At 42.2% G+C, this 18504-nt stretch overlaps 2 protein-coding genes across 3 annotated transcripts in view; both read right to left on the bottom strand.

Moving 5' to 3' along the window:
* Nucleotides 1–944: 944 nt before the first annotated feature.
* On the bottom strand, nucleotides 945–8187 carry CAMLG (calcium modulating ligand). The gene is made up of 3 exons (XM_025389415.1): nucleotides 7400–8187; nucleotides 4011–4471; nucleotides 945–1019 (listed from the first exon to the last, which is right to left on the bottom strand). The coding sequence occupies exons 1-3, from the start codon at nucleotides 7569–7571 to the stop codon at nucleotides 945–947; spliced, it is 708 nt and encodes a 235-aa protein (XP_025245200.1). The 5' UTR covers nucleotides 7572–8187.
* A 3085-nt stretch (nucleotides 8188–11272) lies between these two features.
* SEC24A (SEC24 homolog A, COPII coat complex component) overlaps nucleotides 11273–18504 on the bottom strand; it is an 85779-nt gene continuing 78547 nt past the window's right edge. Inside the window, exons 21-23 of one of the 2 annotated variants that reach the window (XM_025387366.1) lie at nucleotides 17987–18079; nucleotides 15508–15611; nucleotides 11273–14192 (exon numbers count right to left, since the gene is read on the bottom strand). In XM_025387366.1, coding sequence (XP_025243151.1) covers nucleotides 14078–14192; nucleotides 15508–15611; nucleotides 17987–18079 — 312 coding nt within the window. In that variant the 3' untranslated portion in view covers nucleotides 11273–14077. The remainder of the gene's footprint in view (nucleotides 14193–15507; nucleotides 15612–17986; nucleotides 18080–18504) is intronic. The other variant, XM_025387367.1, reaches the window with a different exon arrangement.

Genomic DNA, 18504 nt, shown 5'->3' with positions numbered 1-18504 from the left:
TAACACATAAACAGCCAAGTAGCCATTTTTCCAGCAAAAAGCTCCCACAAAACTTGATCACACTAGTTAGGCTATCGCCTATGTCAAGCAAGCCAAGCCTCATAAAACTGTATATATCCTTAGTCAAGCAGGCCAGGTAAACAATGACTCTCAACATCATTCTGTTCTGTAATATTGGTCACATATTTATTGCAAATATCAGGCCCTAAACACTGGAGATAAAGTGCACTGCTATTAAGTGTCCAATATGAAGTACAATGAGATAATCAAATCCGTTTTTAAATTAATTTCCTTTATTACAGACAAAATGAATTACTAAATTTACTAATTAAATTTAACACTTTTCTTAAACAAGTACTATTCACACTCTTTCATGAAGGACCTCAATTCACAGTAGACCAATATTTTTGTAAAACAGAATAACAATGTTATGGCAATGTCAAATTGCTATAAAAGTTTCCAATTACTCTTTTTTTTTTGAGACAGAGTCTCACTCTGTCACCCAGGCTGGAATAGTGCAGTGGCACAATCTTGGCTTACTGCAACCTCTGACTCCTGGGTTGGAGCAATTCTCCTGCCTCAGCCTCCTGAGGAGCTGGAATTACAGGTGTGTGTCACCATACCTGGCTAATTTTTGTATTTTTAGTAGAGATGGAGTTTCACCATGTTGGCCAGGCTGGTCTTGAACTCCTGACCTCAGGTGATCCACCCACCTCAGCCTCTCAGAGTGTGGGAATTACAGGCGTGAACGACCGCACCCGGCCAATTACTCATTTTTTGAACTTAATGCATCACAAACACAAACACATAGTTTAGAGATAAGTGGGCAAACCACACTTTGAGTAGCACTGAATCAGACCATAAGTAGGACTAACATTTTTAAGTTCCTTCAATTAGCTAGTCATAAATCAATCCAAACACATCATCAAAATTTAGAAAAAAAATTAATTTACCTTGGGAAAATATTTGTATAATCCCATGTACGCAAGTTGCAAAGTAAGAAATGGAGCAAATATGGACTGTGAAGATAGAAGATAAAATTAAATATTTCCAACATAATCATTCAAATTACAATAAATCAAACAGCAGCTATAAAATTCCAAGCACAAGCTGTAAAAAAAAATTGTTATTATTATTTTTTGAGACAGAGTCTTCCTCTGTCACCCAGTCTGAGTGCAGTGGCACGATCTTGGTTCACAGCAACATCCACCTCCCAGGTTCAAGTGATGCTGGTGCCTCAGCCTTCCAAGTAGATGGGGTTACAAGCGCCTGCCACCATGCCTGGCTAATTTTTGTATTTTTAGTAGAGACAGGGTTTCACCATGTTGGCCAGGATGGTCTAGAACTCCTGACCTCATGTGATCAACCCACCTCGGACTCCCAACATGCTGGGATTACAGGTGTGAGTCACCTCGCCTGGCAATTACTTTTTTTTTTTAAGATGGAGTCTCACTCTGTCGCCCAGGCTGGAGTGCAGTGACGCAATCTCGGCTCACTGTGACCTCTGCCTCCTGGGTCCAAGCAATTCTCCTGCCTCAGTCTCCCATAAAATAGTAATTTTAATGGTTAAAAGTAATCTTGTTTCCTCAGAAGGGTGAAGAAAATAAAAGATTTGATTTCCTAACATAAAATATGTTTCTCAGGTCATACAATTCTTTCACATTCTTTTAGTGTCCCCAAAACTGTCTTCTCTCATAAAAACTCATCTTTTAAATTATTTAAAGTATTAAATAGTGACAGATGTTTAACACATCATGCAGTAACATCTCCGTCACCCAGAGGGAATTAATTGACATCCAGGAAGCACACAGACAAGGCCCAGCACTCAAAATAGATGGCATTCTTCCAGCTATGCAGAAGGCTGAGGCAGGAGGACTGCTTGAGCCCAGAAGTTCTAGTCCAGCCTGGGCACCACAGCAAGATCCTATCTCTAAAACGTTTTAAACAACAACAAAACTAAATGCTTGGCTGGGCATGGTGGCTCATGCCTGTAATCCTAGCACTTTGGGAAGCAGAGATGGGCGGATCACGAGGTCAAGAGATCGAGACGACCATCCTGGCTGACAAGGTGAAACCCTATCTCTGCTAAAAAATTAGCTGGGCATGGTGGGATTACAGGCGTGAGCCACTGTGCCCAGCCCCTCATAACTACTTTTAAAATGAAACCATTAAGAAGCGAGTGAAGGAGCAAACATTACTAGATGGCAGTATGGTGACAGCAGTAAGAAACAGTTGAAACTCTGATAGCAACAAAACCCAGAAAACCAAAACAAAAAAATTCACACAAAAATAGGCATAACATTAAAAGCATGAAAGCACAGAGCCCTTCAGATAGAGACAAAAAAGAGGCAGCTCATTAAATGCTGAAAGCATCACCGATCTTTGCATTATAGCAAACTATGTTGACAAGTTATCATCAAGGAAAAACAAATAAAATCTGTTCAACAGGTTCTATTTATGAAAACATCTGCATAAAAATAGATTTTAGGCCAGGCGCGGTGGCTCATGCCTGTAATCCCAGCACTTTGGGAGGCAGCGTTGGGCAGATCACGAGGTCACGACATCGAGACCATCCTGGCTAACACGATGAAACTCCGTCTCTACTAAAAATACAAAAAATTAGCCGTGCATGGTGGCACGTGCCTGTAGTTCCAGCTACTCGGGAGGCTAAGGCAGGAGAATCACTTGAACCCAGGAGGTGGACATTGCAGTGAGCCGAGATTGCACCACTGCACTCCAGCCTAGGCGACAGAAACTCCATCTCAAAAAAAAAAAAAAAAAGATTTAAAAAAACTGTTTTGCTTAATGATATAAACTTTAATTATCTGGATAATTTATTTATGTGCCTGGTACATATACCTAAAATGTCTACTGAATGGAAAAACCTCAGTGCAAGACACTGAACTATGAGCTATGCTTTTCTGCATTCTTCAATATACTGTAAAACAAAATGACCACATCATGGTACAACCAAAATGGACTCATTATGACACTACATTAAGAAATGCTGAAATGTCTTCTGAACCATAGGAAATTTACCTCATATTCAGGACCATAGGAACTGCATTTTACTATTTCAAATTATTTGAAAATTGATAATATACAGTATATATATATGTAAAGCACTTAACCCTTTGGTTAAAGAATGAAACTGCTAAGGTTTAATCCCAGCATCACTTAGTAGCTGTGTGACCTTCGGCAAATGATTTAACCTCTCTGAGTCTTCATTTCCCAATGGATTCAAATAATACCAAGTTCATAAGAATGAGGATTAGACGAATTAATATACGCAAAGCAATGAGAAGGGTCCGTAGCATGAAAAAAGGGTTTCAGTACAGTCATCCCTCAGTATCTGCAGAGGACTGGTACCAGGTTCCTCCTGATAGATGCTCAAGTCCCTTATGTAAAATGGCACAGTATTTGCATATAACCTACTCAATTCCTCCCATATACTTGAAATCATTTCTAGATTTTTTTATGCCTAATACAATGTAAATAGTTGTTATACTGTTTTTATTTGTATTATTTATTGTTATTATTGTATTATTGTTTCCCCAAATATATACACATACATATTATTTTTGAGACAGGGAGGGTCTCACTCTGTCACCCAGGCTGGAGGGCAGTGGCATTATCCTGGCTCACTGCAACCTCCGCCTGCCGGGTTCAAGCAATTCTCCTGCCTCAGCCTCCCAAGTAACTGGGATTACAGGCGTGCACCACCACGCCCGGCTAAATCCAAATACTTTCAATCCACAGTTGGTTGAATCCACATAGGGTGCAGAACCAACTGATATGGAGGACCAACAATAATTATTAGGCTCTGTATTTAACCAGAACACTTCATTCTATAAGATGAATAGCAAAGTTAATAATGTATCTTCAAACAGCCACATGGATCCGGTAGATATTAATTTTGGCAATGACTTCTATGGGTCAAAAGCACTCATAATTATTAACATTTTGCATTTTCCATTAAGTTAGTTAATAATTTACAGATCTTTTCTTACCAAGTATTTGCAAACAAAAGCTCTGACTCCAAGAGCAAGAAGAGCACATCCCACCAATCTAAATATTCGAAAAGAGTCAAATTCTTCTGTTGTACTTCCATCCTCTTGACTGGGTTTTTCACTAATCAGCTGTTTCCTTAGCTTCATTGCTTCTTCGAATCTGGAAAGGTACTGCTCTAGGCCATGGCGGGCACCCCTCTGGACTGAGTCCGCTGTCAAGTCCCCTCTGTTCCGCTGCCGGAGCTCAAGGTTGACATCATTACTGCACTCAGGTGGTTTAATGAAAGAGTCCAATTTGTCTCCCAGTTGGGTCCCCTTTACTTCGGCCACACCACCATGCTGGTCAGTTGTTCCTGTACTGACTGAATCACCCAGCACTACTCGTTTTGAAACTGAAGGAACGCTGAGGGAGTTCAGTTTATCACTGTCCTGCTGCTTTGATTTTGTTTGACTTTCTTCTTCTGAGAAAAGAAATTTAAAAGCCTTATGTATTTATTACATACTGGCAAACACCTTACATGTTTATGTTTTAAAATATGCTGTTGCAGCTAGAACTCAGCAGTCTCTGAATCAAAATAAATAAATATTGATTCTGCATTAAAGAAAAGCTGGTTTCGGCTAGGCACAGTGGCTCACGCCTGTAACCCCAACACTTTGGGAGGCTGAGGTGGGCGCATCATGAGGTCAAGAGATTGAGACTATCCTAGCCAACATGGTGAAACTCCGTCGCTACTAAAAATACAAAAATTAGCTGGGTGTGGTGGCATGTGCCTGCAGTCCCAGCTGTCTGTAGTCCCAGCTACTCTGGCTGAGGCAGGAGAATCGCTTGAAACCCGGGAGGCAGAGGTTGCCATGAGCCGAGATTGCGCCACTGCCCACTGCACTCCGTCTGCATCTGCCTGGCGACAGAGCGAGACTCCGTCTCCAAAAAAAAAAAAAAGTTGGTTTCTTCCTCTACACCCTCAAAATATATCACTCAAAATGAGTATTCTGCAGAGGAAATAACTCAAACTTTATGGGTAGGAGATAAGATTAGTAGACCAACTAGGAAAGATATTCAGAGATTGAGCAAACTGAAAAGACCAACTTTTTATGGATAATATATCCCAGATGTATGATTGCATTGCCTGCCTTAGCTTATGTGGTTAAAAATATAAAATCAGTAAGGCATTTTAAAATCTGTATTTTAAAATTAGATTTGTGAATCCAGTGCCCTATGAGCATAGGGTGTGGCATATCCCACAGCTACTGTTTATGTGGTCAGACAACCATTAGTAGGTAATTCAGCAGTTTTAAGATGCTACTCTGGTGTGGGTTTTTTTGTTTTTTGTTTTAAAAAAGGCCAGGCACAATGGCTCACACCTGTAATCCTGTAAGCCCAGCACTTTTGGAAGCAAAGGCTGGTGGATCACTTGAGCCCAGAAGTTCAAGACCAGCTTAGGCAACATAGTGAGACCCCCATCTCCACACACACAATTTTTTTTTTTTTTTAATTAGCCGGGCATTGTGGTGTACGCCTGTGGTCCTAGCTACTCTGGAGGCTGAGGTAGCAGGATTGTTTAAGCCCAGGAGTTTGAGGCTGCAGTAAGCTATGATCACGCCACTGCACTCCAGCCAAGGATACAGAGGGAGACCTTGTCTCAAAAAACAAAACCTTTAAAGACATAAAATTTTCTTTTTTTTTTTTTTTTTTTTTTTTNTTTTTTTTTTTTTTTTTTTTTGAGACGGAGTCTCGCTCTGCCGCCCAGGCTGGAGTGCAGTGGCCGGATCTCAGCTCACTGCAAGTCCCGCTCCCCAGGTTTACGCCATTCTCCTGCCTCAGCCTCCCGAGTAGCTGGGACTACAGGCACCCGCCACCTCGCCCAGCTAGTTTTTTTTGTACTTTTTAGTAGAGACGGGGTTTCACCGTGTTCGCCAGGATGGTCTCGATCTCCTGACCTCGTGATCCGCCTGTCTCGGCCTCCCAAAGTGCTGGGATTACAGGCTTGAGCCACCGCGCCCGGCCAAGACATAAAATTTTCAAAGCAAAAGAACAAAATATAGAAAGTACCGGCTGGGCGCGGTGGCTCAAGCCTGTAATCCCACCCCTTTGGGAGGCCGAGGCAGGCGGATCATGTGGTCAGGAGATTGAGACCAGCCTGGCCAACATGGTGAAACTCCGTCTCTAATAAAAATACAAAAAATTATCCGGGCGTGGTGGCACGTGCCTGTACTCCCAGCTACTCAGGAGGCTGAGGCAGGAGAATTGCTTGAACCCAGGAAGCGGAGCTTGCAGTGAGCGGAGATCGCACCACTGCACTCCAGCCTGGGCAACAGAGCGAGACTTCGTCTCAAAAACAAAAAGAAAAAAGAAAAAAAGAAAGTACCTCGGGTAATATCGTAAATAATGCTTTAAGAATAAGTAGCCTGATAGAAAAATGTTTCTTCTAGTGTTCTGGAAGAATTTGAAATGTTTTTCTTACCTCTCATTTGAACTATCTAAAAATGCAGAGCTATACACCTAAACCTTCCAGAACAAAAGTCACAAAGATCTAAGGAGCTTGCGAGCACTGACTAAAGACCAATTACTAAAGGAAACAGTGGAAAAACACTAGGGCGTGCTAATTGTTCAGTTATACTCACGTGAAATAAATTTTTTAAAAATAAAATCATTGGATATATGTTTGGGGGAGGAATGAGGCGCTCTCCTTTAGAAATGCAGTTCCAGACATCAATGACATCGATCTCCCCTGGTGAGGAGAGGAAACTCTCAGGTGCACGTCGCACTTGCTGGGTCTCTGAAGAATGCTCACTCTCACTTTTCCCACCTTTTCTTGCCGGCCCGTAGGTGACAAGTGTTGAGAGCACTGAACACAGACACTAGAATATGACCACAGAGTCCCTGATACACGTAGGACGAACTAGCGGGCAGTTCCGTAAAGACAGGCTGATGTGGGCGGACAAGAGTTACACAGCAAAAGGCAAAAGAAGGTAGACGCTATAGAAGGCACTGTAAGGAAAAGCACTTGGAACCTTAACAAGGAAAGCCATCTTCCTAAGGGGAGCAGTGGACACGACAGTCTGGGGATACAACGTGCGCCCTTCAAGACGAGAAGTGGCTAAGGAAAAAAGGGGCTGTTAACGTAACTGGGCAGAGACAGTGAGGGCTCTGCAGGCAGGGTGGGGAAAATCTCACAGCGAGGCTCTGGGAAAATTGAGGGGAGCGACTGGGGAACATCCTGGGGTTCAGGAATGAGAACTTGGGATATAACCGAAGGGGCGGGACAGAGAGGAAGTCAAAGAGCAGGGCTTGGTCAAAAAGGTCAGTGGAGTGGAGGTGGGAGAGGGAAGAATGACCCTGAAGATTCAAGGGGAGAGGCGGGAGACAGAGGGGAAATCGAGGCTCTTACCCGCGCCGCTCCCAGGCCTGTGAAAGCCCATGATCCGGTTGATGCGCTGTTCGGAGTTCATGAGCAGCTTCCTCCGACGCAGCTCGGCTCGACGCTGGGAGGCCGACAGGCCTGAGCCCGCTGGGACCCCCGGCCTCTCCCCGCCGTCGGTAGCGACAGCCATCGACTCCATCCTCCCGTCCACAGTCTGGGAGGGGTGGCAGGAGCGCTGTTGTTGGCCGCCGCGGCGAGGGCGATGACTAGAGGCCCGGTCGCGAGGCGCGCGTCCCCTTCCCACTATAGTCCCTCCCCCGAGCGCGGTGCCGGAGCCTGTGAGCTAAGCACGCAAGCGCCGCTCCACGCTACGAAGCGCCAGGCTCTGGCCGCCATCTTGAGTGAGGGCAGCGCTGGACGCCCTGATTCCTCCCCAACTCGTCTGGCCCTCACCCAACAGACCCCTCTGCTGTTCACTCGGAGGTGAAGAAAATCAGCACCCAGGGCCCGGAGTGGTGGCTCACGCCTGTAATCCTAGCACTTTGGAAGGCCGAGGCGGGCGGATCACGAGGTCAGGAGTTCAAGACTAGCCTGGCCAACACGGTGAAACCCCCGTCTCTACTAAAAATACAAAAAATTAGCCCGGCGTGGTGGCGCGCGCCCGTAATCCCGGCTACTCGGGAGGCTGAGGCAGGAGAATCGCGTGGACCCAGGAGGCCGAGGTTGCAGTGAGCCGAGATCGCGCCACTGCACTCCAGCCTGTGCTACAGAGCAAGACTCTGTCTCGAGGGAAAAAAAAGAAGAGAGAGGAGAGGGAGAGGAGAGGAGAGGAGAGAAGAGGAAAGGAAACCGGAAGTGGGAAAGGGATGGCAGTGAATAATTAGCCTAGATTTGGTGCCAGGAAGCAAAATGGAGGTTGCAGCGGCAGTCGCTTGTTTACAGACCGGCGGCCTCGCTTGTAGGGAGCCACGCTTAAACGGAGCCTTACGCTGGGATTTGTTCTTGGTTCCTGTTCCTCATCCTTAACTTCTCTACGCCCAAGAATACGGGTGCTGTGTTCCTAGGCTTTCCTCACGTTTTGTGCGTTTTTGTTCAAATCAGAATTTCCCAGTGAAGCCTTTCGTGCACATTCTATCTAAATTGCCAACACTCCCCATTCCCCTTCTCCACCTTATTTTTTCTCCTTGTCGTTTATGACCACCTCGCATGCTATATTATTTTTTTTTCCTTCTTATCATTTATGACCAACTTGCATGCTAAAGATGCTCCAGTCTGGGCGACAGAGCGAGACTCCGTCTCAAAAAAAAAAAAGAAAAAAAAAGAAATACAACACTTAAATTCTTACAGCCGAATTAAAAGTTGGACTAGAGCCGGGCGCGGTGGCTCACGCCTGTAATCCCAGCACTTTGGGAGGCCGAGGCGGGCGGATCACAAGGTCAGGAGATCGAGACCACGGTGAAACCCCGTTTCTACTAAAAATACAAAAATTAGCCGGGCGCGGTGGCGGGCGCCTGTAGTCCCAGCTACTCAGGAGGCTGAGGCAGGAGAATGGCGTGAACCCGGGAGGCAGAGCTTGCAGTGAGCCGAGATTGCGCCACTGCACTCCAGCCTGGGCGACAGAGCGAGACTCTGTCTCCAAAAAAAAAAAAAAAAAAAGAAGTTGGACTAGAAATTTATTCCAGAAAGAATTAATTTTATGGAACTGTTTTCAAATATTTGAAAAGGAAATGGCTTGAAGTTTTTTCAGAACTGTAGACAAGGATCTTTAAAGTGTGCTCTGAATAACAAGCTGGATAAAAAAATAAACTACAGGCCTGGCGCAGTGGCTCATGCCTGTAATCCCAGCACTTTGGGAGGCCGAGGCGGGCGGATCACCTGAGGTCGGGAGTTCGAGACCAGCCTGACCAACATGGAGAAACCCCGTCTCTACTAAAAATACAAAATTAGCCCGGTGTGGTGCCGCATGCCTGTAATCCCAGCCACTCGGGAGGCTGAGGCAGGAGAATTGCTTGAACCCAGGAGGCGGGGGTTGCGGTGAGCCGAGATCATGCCATTGCACTCCAGCCTGGGCAACAAGAGTGAAACTCCGTCTCAAAAGAAAAATTAAAAAAAACAAAAAAAACACCACCAAAAGAACCCAACAGTAACAAAACTATAGAACATTAAGGATGAAAGCCAAGACAAGTGGATCACTTGAGGCTAGGAGCTGGAGACCAGCCTGGTCAATCAACATGGTGAAACCGTGTCTCTATTAAAAATTACAGGCATGCGCCACCACGCCCAGCTAATTTTGTATTTTTAGTAAAGACAGGGTTTCTCCATGTTGGTCAGGCTGGTCTCGAACTCCCAGCCTCAGGTGATCCACCTGCCTCGGCCTCCCAAAGTGCTGGGATTACAGGCATGAGCCACGGCGCCTGGCCAGTCATCTCATTACACAAGGGTACGGAAGACAATGGAGTAATGTCTTAACATTATAAATGGAAAAATAACCTTTGATACAGAATTTCAAACCCAGCTATCCTTGAGGAGCAAGCATCAAGAATTCAGTTTATGGCCTCCCAGACATCTACTTAGGCTATTTAAAGAACCTTCAGCACTAGTTTTTCATTGACATAATTTGGATGCACAACATAGCACTACTTAGTAATTGGCAAGTTATTCATGTCACTTTTTACTTAAAGAGACAGGGTCTTGCTTTCTTGCCCTGGCTGGCATGCAGTGGTACAATCATGGTTCATTGCAGTTTCACACTCCTAGTCTCAAGGGATCCCCCCCGCCTCAGTCTCCTGAGTACCTGGGACTACAAGCGTGAGTCACCATGCCCCGCCACTTTTTTTTTTTTTTTTTTTGAGACTGAGTCTCACACTGTCACCCAGGCTGGAGTGCGGTGGCGTGATCTCAGCTCACTGCAACCTCTGCTTCCCAGGTTCAAGCAGTTCTCCTGCCTCAGCCTCCCAAGTAGCTGGGGTTACAGGTGCCCACCACCATGCCCAGCTAATTTTTTGTATTTTTAGTACAGACGGGGTTTCACTATGTTGGCCAGGCTGGTCTCAAACTCCTGGCCTTGTGATCCACCTGCCTTGGCCTCCCAAAGTGCTGGGATTGCAGGCGTGAGCCACCATGCCTGGCCTTTTTTTTTTTTTTTGAGACAAGAGTCTCGCTATGTCGCCCAGGCTGGAGTACAGTGGCGCAATCTCAGCTCCCTGCAACCTCTGCCTCTCGAATTCAAGCAATTCTCATGCCTCAGACTCTCAGGTAATTAGGATTACAGGCACCCGGCACCATGCCCAGCTAATTTTTGTATTTTTAGAAGAAACATGGTTTCACCATATTGGCCAGGGTGGTCTCGAACTCCTGACCTCAGGTGATCTGCCTGCCTCAGCCTCTCAAAGTTTTGGGATTACAGGAGTGAGCCACCGTGCCTGGCCCTTTTTTTTTTTTTGAGGTGGAGTTTTGCTCTTGTTCCCCAAGCTAGTGTGCAGTGGCGCGACCTTGGCTCACTGCAACCTTGGCCAGGGTTCAAGTGATTCTCCTGCCTCAGTCTCCCGAGTAGCTGGGATTACAGGCACATGCCACCATGCCTGGCTAAGTTTTTGTATTTTTTGTAGAAATGGGGTTTCACCATGTTGGCCAGGCTGGTCTTGAACTCCTGACCTCAGGTGATCCACCTGCCTTGGCCTCCCAAAATGCTCAGATTACAGGCGTTGAGCCACCACGCCCAGCCTACTTTTAAAAACTATTTTGTAGAGACAAGTTTTCGCCATCTGGCCCAGACAGTTCTTCAACTCCAGGCCTCAAGCGATCCTTACACCTGGGCCTCCCAAACTGCTGGGATTACAGGTGTGGGCCACCGTACCAGGCTCATATCACTTTAGATAACTAGTTACTATATATAAGCTCTTTCAATTAACTTTATTGAATAACCAAGTTGATAAGTTAGCACAGATCAAACGATTGTTTGCATGGGTTACAAGTGACTTTTTTTTTTTTACAGGAATAAAACAGTGAAAATTACAAACTGTAAAAAGGAAGACAAATCTTGTCTCCAACATTTCAGAGAAGCAAGATTTAACACAGCACATTGAAGATCAATACGTATTTGAATTTGAGAACAAGAATTTAATATTACAATATTATACACTACTTTACAAAATTAAAATTTCTATGTAAGGATTACATTTGTAATAGTTAACAAAATCTTGAAATCACATTTGGTGGTCCCCTAGATAATAGCTGTTATGCATCTTCGATTAGAAGAAATAAATCTTTATTCTAATTATTGCAAAACAGTCTATTAGACTCAATACATTACATTAAATTAAAAACTGAAAATATATGCAAACTAAAATAAATGGTACTGCTTGAGTGACTATTAGTATGTCGGACTTACAGAAATGTTATTTTAAAAATCCTAGAAATTAGAAAAATAGAGTACTTTTTATGGTAGAACTGCCATGCTCAGATTTAAATACCAAGATTGCCCTTGTCTGTTACATTAGTAGTTGTAGATCTGTAGAAAATTCAAGGATCTTTCATAATTTACAACTATGATTAAAAAAAATATGGCATAGTGTAAATATTAGTTGCTTTACATCAAAAAGTAATACAAGATGATATGGCAGGTAGTGCCCTATCAGGGGAAAAAAAAAGAATCAAATTAAAAAACACATTCAACATTGCAAAAAATAATTGCTTTGTATCAGTATCTCCAAAGGCTCATTCATTCTCTCATTATGTGGAGAACAAATACTGTGAATCCTAACTAAAGTTATGTTTTTCATGACCTGTTATAAAATTATTCTGAATTGCACATGTTACACAGTATCTAAAATAATATTTAAAAGTAAATTTGTGAAATATACTAATAAAGCATGTGGTAATAACAAGAGTCATACCCACTTAGGGATGTAGTGAGAGGCACAAGGAAGATTATCCCTAAAAGCACAAATATTTCCCTCTAGAAGATTCTTTACTACTATTAAGAAAGGACCTACAAATAACTCCACTTAAAATCACATTAAGAGGAACATTTTAGTTATTTTAAGAAACATCAGCATATAACGACTGTTTATTTAAAAGAGGGGATAATATAATTTGCTACAATTTGAAAATTGCTTCTTAATAGATGAAGCCGCTTTCAAGAAAACTTCCAGTTCAATGTGCCACTTACACACTGCAAACCAACCTTAACACTGCTTAAGGGAGATATTTTCATAAAACACGATTATTTTGATCCAGCTGGCAAGCAGTAGTTGTATACTGTAGAGGGACTGCTTCTTCCCTATCCCAAACAACTCAGTTAAAGTCAGCTCATACTGATATAAACCTGAAAGTTACTATTTCATTGGTGATCATATAAGACCAAGATTGTAAACACATTTTCTAACCCATTAAAACAAAATTAAAAACCCAAAAATATTTTGATCAAGTATTATACATGAACATATTTAAGAAATTCATAAGACAAAATCAATCTGTGAAAACTGAGCCAAACTCTTAAACATACTATGTCACAGCACTTTAAATACACAAAACATAATTCACCTATTTGTAAACAAAATTCACTCAATAGTTTTGACTATAATATTTCTCTAGCTGAATCAAGAAAGCAGTCTCTTAAGGATTTTCAGAAATCAAGTTTCTTTCATAACTTTAATATGTTGGATCTGTGTAATCTTAATATCCACCAAATCAAACAGCAGCATTTATGCTTTAATAGGTTTTCATATTCAAGAATAAATATTTCTTATGAGTGACTTCCAATTTAACAAACTCTTTAGAAAAATGTTACTGATGTATTTGGATAGTACTTTAGAAACCTTTCACTTCTTCACCCTCATTTCACCAAAACCCCCATTTTTATTACATACCCAGAGCAGAAATGCACCAAACAAAATCCACTTAAAGGATCAACATAATTAAAGTTTCTTATCTCCCTATTATCATTGCCAGTCCCAATGTTTATGAAGACAGCTCAAACTCTTTTCACTACAGATTAAGACAGTATGTCCAAGTCTTCGTCAGGAAATCAAAAAACCACCTAATGATAGTTCTCACTTCAAATCAAAGTGACTTTGTTCTTCAAGTATAAAGAATACTGACAGATTTTAAAGCTTGAATGTGTTTCTTCATATCTTTCTCAAGCTATACTAGAATTAGTTTACTCTAGTTTTAGTCAACATGATGATCCTTTCCCTTCCTTAAAAAAGAAAAACAAACAGACAACGTGTGGGGAATGAATTCTAGTTTTCCTACATTATATTTACTTCCCATTGTTTTTATTTTAAAAACATCACTACCAATGAATTTGTAACTTCCCTGCAACACGGTCTTGTGAGGTTTTAAATGTAGCAGCCGAAAATTCAGAGAAATATACATGTAGAACACAGAAATCTTTATTTTACAAAATGTACTTTGCCTCTGCAATATTGTCTTATTTTAATCCATAACAACTCAAACATAATTGGCAAGAAAAAAGTATCATATGTAGCTATATTCTGATTTGAAAAATACAGTATTTCAGAGTTGCATGTTTGATTCTCTGCTGTGGTCTTTTATTTGCTATAGGTTGTTGAAATCACAGTGAGAACATCTCAATCATCACATTAGTCCACAAACATAATAGAAAAAGAAGGTATTACACATTTCCAGGTATTCTGCACTATTGTGACGTTCCTTAGAAATAAGTCAAATTTCTTCATTCATTCATTTATTCACTTGTTGCTGTATATGCAACAGGAATTCATAATATGATAGTGCAGATTCTGTTCTGTCTTCTATCATGTTTTGAAGGAAGTTTGCTTTCATTGGACTCTCATCCCTTAGGAATAAAAGGCAAAAAATTTTAGATAAAATGTAGCAGTAAAATAAACAGACTTGTCAGAAGGCTTCTGATTTTCTAATAACCATAATAACATTTACTATATAAACAGTTACTTCTAGAGGCTTTCTCTGAGAATACTTGGTTGATTATGTAAATTTCAAGCTGTTTAAGGGAAAAGCTTATGGTGTATGATGGAATTAAGATAGTTGATCCAGAAATTCCACTTTATATCCAAAGGAATTGAAATCAGTATACCAAAGAGATGTCTGCACTTCCATGATCACTGCAGCATTAATCACAATAGCCAAGATATGGAAATAACTGAATGGATTTTTCAAATGTTGTATACATACACAACGGAATTCTACTGAGCCTTTCTTTTTTTTTTTTTTTTTGAGATGGAGTTTTGCTCTTGTTGCCCAGGCTGGAGTGCAGTGGCACGATCCTGGCTCACCGCAACCTCTGCCTCCTGGGTTCAAGCTATTTTCCTGCCTTAGCCTCCTGAGTAGCTGGGATTACAGGCATGTGCCACCACGCCAGGCTAATTTTGTATTTTTAGTAGAGACAGGGTTTCTCCATGTTGGTCAGGCTGGTCTCGAACTCCTGACCTCTGGTGATCCACCCGCCTCAGCCTCCCAAGGTGCTGGGATTACAGGCATGAGCCACCGCACCCGGCGACTTCTATTCAGCCTTTAAAAAACAGGAAATTCTGTCATTTGTGACATTATGCTGAGTGAAATAAACCAGGCACAGAGAGACAAATACGACACAATCTTACTTATGTGTGGAACCTAAAAAAGTTGAACTCATATAAGTAGAAAGTAGAATTATGGTTATTAGAGGTTAGGAGGCAGGAAGTGGGTGTGGAGAAGGAAAGAAGAGATATTAGTCAAAGGGTACAAAATTTCAGTTAGGATGAATAGATTCTGGTGATCTATTACACAGTATGACTAAGGTTAATAATAACGTATTGTATATTTTCAAATAGGCAAAATTATGGATTTTAAATGTTCTCACCACAAAGAAACAATAATTGGCTGAGAAGATGAATGTTAATTAGCCTAATTTGACCATTCCACAATGTATACATGTATCAAGAAATCAGTGTATCCCATAAATATATACATTTATTATTAGTCAATTAAAAATGAAAAAAGTTTAGTATTTCCAATAATTGGATATAAGGCATGATTTATTGCTATTTATTGAGAAGAATTTTTTCTTTCTTCTCCTTTTTTTGCTATACTCTTGTCAGGTCGTGACAAGGCCAAACAAATTGTTTTACTACTAGCAAATGGAAAATTCAACTTACCTTATTACATAAAGTATTGGGAAAAATGGTCTCTGCTCTCTAAGCCAAGAGATGAAAGCTATTATTCTGGCAGATTCTGGTGTATCAAGTTCTGGAAGGTCTGTCTGTTAATCAAAACCAACAATATCCAATTACTTTAATTACATATCTAATGTATGGTCTATGGTACTTTTCAAATTTTTATTTTTTTAATTACTTTTTTTTTATTTTTTGAGACAAGGTCTCTGTCGCCAGGCTGGAGGGCAGTGGCATAATCATGGCTCACTGCAGTCTCAACCTCCAGGCTCCAGTGATCCTCCCACCTTAGCTCCTGAGTAGTTGGGACTACAGGGGCATGCCACCATACCTGGCTAATTTTTGTATTTCTTGTAGAGACAGGGTTTTGCCATGTTGCCCAGGCTGATTTCAAACTCCTGGGCTCAGGCAATACACCTGTCTCAGCCTCCCAAAGTGCTGGGATTACAGGAGTGAGCCACAGAACCCGGCCTACTTCTCACATTTAATTTATTTTTTGAGACAGGGTCTTGCTCTGTTGCCCAGGCTGAAGTGCACTGGTGTGATCATGGCTCACTGTAACCTCCACTGCCTTCCAAGTGATTATCTCACCTCAGCCCCACCAAGTAGCTGGAATAAGAGGCATGTACTACCTGCCAGCTAAATTTTGTATTTTTTAGTACTGAGCACCATGTTGTTCAGGCTGGTCTCGAACTTGGGCTTAAGCAGTCTGCCCACCTCGGCCTCCCAAATTGCTGGGATAATAGGTATGAGCCACCATGCCTGGCCTTGACTTTTAACATGTATATGAATCACCTGATCATCTTGTTGAACTACAGATAATGATTTAGGAGGTCTGGGGCAGGGGTGTGGTCCTGAGATTTTGCTTTCCTAAAAAATTCCTACAGTCATGCCAATGCAACTTGACTTGGGACCACAATTTTCTACGAATAATCTAGAATAGGAGTAGGCAAACTTCTTAAAGATCATTTGGTTTCTGCTGCAACTACTTAACGTTGCCATTGTTTTTTATTTTTTGAGACAGAGTTTTGCACTTGTTGCCCAGGCTGGAGTGCAATGGCGCGATCTTGGCTCACCGCAACCTCTGCTTCCTGGATTCAAGCGATTCTCCTGAGTAGCTGGGATTACAGGTGTGTGCCACCATGCCTGACTACTTTTGTATTTTTAGTAGAGATGGGGGTTTCTCCATGCTGGTCAGGCTGGTCTCGAATGCCTGACCTCAGGTGATTCGCCCGCCTCGCCTTGAGACGGGGGTTTCTCCATGTTGGCCAGGCTGGTCTTGTACTCCCAACCTCAGGTGATTTGCCTGTCTCGGCCTCCCGAAGTCCTGAGATTATAGGTGTGAGCCACCATGCCTGGCCAACCTTGCCATTGCTACACCAAAGTAGCCATAAACAATACATAAGTGAACAGGCATGGATGTTCCAATAAAACCTTATTTACAAAAACAAGTAGCAGGTACCCCTTGGGCATAGTTTCTAAGCCCTCATCTAAAAAAACCTTTTAGTTCTTCCCTTTGTTTTAGCATGACATCCAGAATTAATTGATTCATTCAGGTATTATTAAAAATATAACAATTTCTTATTTACTCATACTTAAAATGCTTAGTCATCCAGTCCAGTAGTTCTGTTCAAGGCCTGAAAGCCAGTGCTTATCGTAGCTATAATCCTGACACAGCTGTCTTTTATTTATTTATTTTTTGAGACAGGTTCTTTCTCTGTTGTCCAGGCTGGAGTGCAACCGTGCTATCACTGCTCACTCCAGCCTCAACCTCCCAGGTTCTAGCACTCCTCCCATCTCAGCCTCCTAAGTAGTTAAGACCACAATTGTGTGCCACCATGCCCAGCTATTTTAAAAATGTTTTTTAGTTATGGGGTCTCACTATGTTGCTTAGGGTGGTCTCAAACTCCAGGGCTCAAACTCACCTCAGCTTCCCAAAGTGCTGGAATTACAAGTGTGAGCCACCACGCCTGGCATTTTTTTTTTTTTTTTTGAGATGGAGTCTTGCTCTGTTTCCAGGCTGAAGTGCAGTGGTACAATCTTGGCTCACTGCAACGTCCACCTCCCGGGTTCAAGCGATTCTCCTGCCTCAACCTCCCAAGTAGCTGGGACTACAGGCATGCGCCACCACACCCAGCTAATTTTTGTATTTTTAGTAGAGACGGGGTTTCACCATGTTGGCCAGGATGGTCTCGATTTCTTGACCTCGTGATCAGCCCACCTTGGCCTCCCAAAGTGCTGGGATTACAGTGTGAGCTGCTGCGCCTGGCCTATCTGCCTTTTAAATACATAAATTCCCTAATGATTCTATGAATGGAGTGATAGAATCCACCAATATGAAAACCTATCAATAAACATTTTTGGTATCATTCTGTTATTATTTTCTGATATCAAAATAGGGGATATTCATGTTTTTGCCACCTTTGAAATGCCCTTTATAATCACTATAATAAAAGAGTCTTACCATAGGCTGTGGAATCGATGCATAGTTTTGAACTCCTAGAACTTGGCTGAGAAAATTCTGTGTACAATTTTTTCCAACCCAAAGCATCAGTACCTAGGGACAGGAATAAAATTATTTTGAGAAGTAGCATACATAAAGGTGAGTCTGTTGAGTGAGTATATTTTATTTTTATTTTATATATATATATATTTGTGAGATAGGGTCTTACTCTGTCACCCAGGCTGGAGTGCAATGGTGCAATCTCAGCTCACTGCAACCTCCGCCTCCTGGGTTCAAGCAATTTCCCACCTCAGCCTCCAGAGTAGCTGGAACTACAGGCATGTGCCACCATGCCCAGCTAATTTTTGTATTTTTAGTAGAGATGGGGTTTCGCCATGTTGGCCAGGCTAGTCTTGAACTCCTGACCTCAAGAGATCTGCCTGCCTCAGCCTCCCAAAGTGCTGGGATTACAGGTGTGACCCACTGCACCCAGCCTGAGTATATTTTTTTTTTTTTTTTTTTTTTTTTTTTTTTTTTTT

This window comes from Theropithecus gelada, chromosome 6 (assembly GCF_003255815.1).
Source record: "Theropithecus gelada isolate Dixy chromosome 6, Tgel_1.0, whole genome shotgun sequence".
Classification (NCBI taxonomy): Eukaryota; Metazoa; Chordata; class Mammalia; order Primates; family Cercopithecidae; genus Theropithecus; species Theropithecus gelada.
Note: the sequence above shows the minus strand (reverse complement) of the source record. Positions and strands in the feature narration are given on the sequence as shown.

Excerpts from the sequence above, each read along its gene's own strand:
- CAMLG (XM_025389415.1), bottom strand. The coding sequence starts at position 7,571 with ATGGAGTCGATGGCTGTCGCTACCGACGGCGGGGAGAGGCCGGGGGTC. Across the intron at positions 4,472-7,399 it reads CAGGCCTGGGAGCGGCGCGG|AAGAAGAAAGTCAAACAAAA; the intron begins GTAAGAGCCTCG and ends TTCTTTTCTCAG. Across the intron at positions 1,020-4,010 it reads CTTTTGTTTGCAAATACTTG|TCCATATTTGCTCCATTTCT; the intron begins GTAAGAAAAGAT and ends CTATCTTCACAG.